This window comes from Triticum dicoccoides, chromosome 3B (genome assembly GCF_002162155.2).
Source record: "Triticum dicoccoides isolate Atlit2015 ecotype Zavitan chromosome 3B, WEW_v2.0, whole genome shotgun sequence".
NCBI lineage: Eukaryota > Viridiplantae > Streptophyta > Magnoliopsida > Poales > Poaceae > Triticum > Triticum dicoccoides.
The window spans coordinates 354447253-354450778 of record NC_041385.1 but is presented as its reverse complement, the minus strand read 5'-3'; the positions used below and the strand labels follow the sequence as shown (position 1 = coordinate 354450778).

At 38.4% G+C, this 3526-nt stretch overlaps 1 protein-coding gene across 2 annotated transcripts in view; it reads right to left on the bottom strand.

Moving 5' to 3' along the window:
* The window catches only part of LOC119276054 (2-oxoglutarate and iron-dependent oxygenase domain-containing protein CP2-like), an 18817-nt gene that overhangs the window by 2341 nt on the left and 12950 nt on the right, over positions 1-3526 (bottom strand). For both annotated transcript variants that reach the window (XM_037557021.1, XM_037557022.1), the window contains exons 6-7: positions 1983-2107; positions 1524-1642 (exon numbers count right to left, since the gene is read on the bottom strand). In XM_037557021.1, the coding sequence (XP_037412918.1) occupies positions 1524-1642; positions 1983-2107 (244 nt within the window). The remainder of the gene's footprint in view (positions 1-1523; positions 1643-1982; positions 2108-3526) is intronic.

Sequence of the window (3526 nt, the reverse complement as noted above, 5' to 3'; positions counted from 1 at the left end):
GGGGGGAGGAGGGGGGGAAGGGGGGGTGCTTGGGCGGAATAGCCTGTAAATAGCGCCGGATCAATTTACGGGGTATTGTTTACAAGACAATGTTTACCAAACAGATGTATCGGTATGCATTGACGCTGTAGTCAGATGACGGATGAAAAACTCCGAAGTAACTGCAATGTTAAAATACTTCATGCATACATGGAAAGCTGTTGGGTTCTCATTTCAACAACCATCTGAGCATGCGGTAGTCATGCAACAGTTATACGACATGCCACAGGGTCAAATGGAACCAATTTTGTTTTACATCTTATTAATGACCTAAAAGCATCTGCGTCCCTTATTATCTAAATTTGGTGCTACTTCACTTCTGCTTTGTATATACTCAGATGATTTTTCTCGCCATGTATGTGTGTGTGTTCATGTCTTCCCTAGTGAGATATTATCTATCTACAGGAGTTCTGCCACAATGATCCGTACACGATTAAAAATTGCCACTATTCCTGCTTTTCTTGTTGATTCTGGAGGATACAATTTACGTAGACCACTTTGTCACTGTCATTCTGTGCAGGGCACCCTTTCTCAGTTCCTTGCCCTGGTCCTCATGCTCAGGTACGCGTCATCTTCTTGCTCTAATGGTTGCTTCTGCTGTTCCACCTCATTTTCAGACTGGGGCTTGGGCCATTTCTACTGCCAACTTAACTAGTATTCAGCCTTTTCCTGCTCTTAGAATCTTTGTAGCAGCGTACCTGTTTAGTCTAGGCTTCAGCTCTTTGATTGTGTGTGCTATGCATGTGATTGTAGCACCCTGTGAGCACACTATGCTGACCACTCAGTATGTTGAGAGTGTTTGTATACGCTACAGTACTGAGCATAAGGAATATCATTGTTATTGTCATGTTGGCCTACAGATGTCGGTTTCTGAGGTTATATTCTTGATGAACCATGTCCCTTCTATGTTCGGTCTTTCCCTGGAGCTTCTCCAGATTTTTTTGTCTATCCACTTTTTCAACATTAGTTTCAGTTGAAGGTGTTAGAGAGATAGCTGTAGTCTTGTATGATCTCTTATGTATTTCCTATTCAATACGGATTCCTATCTTACTACTTCTCATGTACATGCTATATTGGCTAGAGCCCATGGAATATGTTAAGTTGCTACTTCAATATTAAGCTTGTTAAAGAGGCTTGAGATTAGCGCACAAATCCTATAATGAAATTGCTTTAACCAAATAAATGCTCAAGTCTTACGGCTATAAACTCTTGGCAACAACGGAAAGTTGCATAACTAAAATACAAGCAACATAAATACAAAAAGGAATCAAAAATATAAGTAACCCACAAAACCATTAAGATATGAACATTAAAAAAATATCATAGTGGGGAAGTATGATAATAACACAGTATATAAATGCATGTATGGCAAATTATTTAACTATGGCGATGAAGGCTAGAGAGAGTGGACATGTCCAGATGCAAAAATAGGCCACTGAGAAATCTTGTGACAAAATTGAAATTGCAAGAAGAGATCTGAATACCTTCTGCACCACAAAAGCAGATTCATTCTGAGCCCTGATGATGTCGGTCTAGCACCATGTCTATGACGGCCACGGTGAAGTACAGCTCGTCCAGGAACATGAGAGTAATCATACATTTCCTGCAGCCAAGATCAGGCATGGGAATACTTGGTTGAAATTGCTTCCTCCTATACTTGATAATTATTTCTTTGAAAAAAAAGGTAAAGTATGAACTATATTGATTTGCAGGTGCTGTATAACTGATGTGAACAGCTCAACATCCCTATCTTGCCAACAGCTGATGTCAAATTCCATGCGCGAGAATTTTAGAAGTAATGCATTCAAGTTAATCAGTATCAACAAAGATGGCAAAACCCAGCATGCATGGGCACATGGACAAACAAATGAGAACCATATAAATCTTAAAAGAAGAAATACAATAATTGTGTTAGTTCACAGTAGTTACCAAACACTATGTACCTCGTGCTGTGTTTCTGAGTTCACATGATTCTCGCAACGGATGCCACGAAAGTATAATTCACCACCTGAGAATTGCTTGCCAAGGCAAACATTTAATGTGACCTCAGAATCATCAACATGGAAACCTGCAAGTCCGAATATTTGACTTGCTTAGATGGTATCTCTAGGCACTAAAGAGGTGGCAAAGCAGATGGACTTGTCTTGCAGAAAGTGTCATACGAGAAGTGACCAAAAAAATGTAAGTAAAGAAAAATAGAAGGAATGAAAGTTCTGGTAATTACAGCTCTCCTTTCCAAAAATCAGGGCATATTTTCTCTTGCGCATAAACCAAGAGAACATTGAAAGTGACCCAATACCCCTAATTATTATATCTTAAGTGTTATATTTGATGATGCATGTAGGAAATATAGTGGGGTATAGAGGGACCAACGCACTTATTTTGCGCTAGAATATCAGATACGCCCTATGCAATTATGCAGGCAGCTACGCTTGTGAACCAAAAGTACATCATATATTTTTCAAAGAAACGAGCACAGAATAACAGAGCATACTAATTGATTTGAAAATTATCAAACAAAAAAGGTCATCTTGCCATAATGCTGGATTACAAGGCATACTACAAGGTAAAATTGTGTGTATCAATGTTGTCTGCAGAACCCGTTAAGGCTAGAACATCACCATTATGATATAAGATGACCCAACTGAGTGATTGGGAAAATATGACTTTATGTGACCTCGGCAAAAATTACAATCATTTCAGCTCAGTTCGACATATATATGAACTCAACTATTTGGTTTTTTTTTTCTGTCCAGATCACAGGAAGTCGTGTTTTTTCAATCAATCCATTAGATCATCTTACATTATAGTCCTAGTGTCATAGTATTTTTGTCATGATTTTGGGAACTTCTACAATGTTGAAATCTTAAACAGGTTATGTGGTAACTATTGATAGAAAATCCTCCTATATAGGTACAATTGTGTGTATCAATGTTGTCTGGAAACCCCGTTAAGGCTTGATAAAGTTTCGACAGTTCAAAAGTTCTCAAAAGATATGAAACAAATACTAGAACATCACCACTATAATATAAGAGAGGGAGATGAAAAAAGACACACCTAGGGTGTGGAATATCGAGTTGACATGAAAACGAGCTTCTATTCTGAGACAAATGAGGCCAAGGCCCATAACATAACAATCACTACGAATCATCAGCTGACAAGTGACAAGGAAATGAAAGTCACTGACACACTAGGCAGGAAACATAAAATCACAAGACAGCTATGGCCAGTTTAAGAGCACCAGTTTTTATAGTGGATATATACACTTCTTGCAGACCATGATCATCACGATGGTAAAACTAAAAATCAATAGTACCACAGCAATATTGTATCAGTCCACATTAACCAAATGAGCTATGTCCTTCGCGTTTGGTAGAAAGAGCCACTATGAGTATCTTCCACATATAGATCTAATATGTGGCTTTACTTTGTTCAAACAGATATATGAGTTGAAAGAAGGCCCAAGAGGTTGTCTCATGTGCTATCC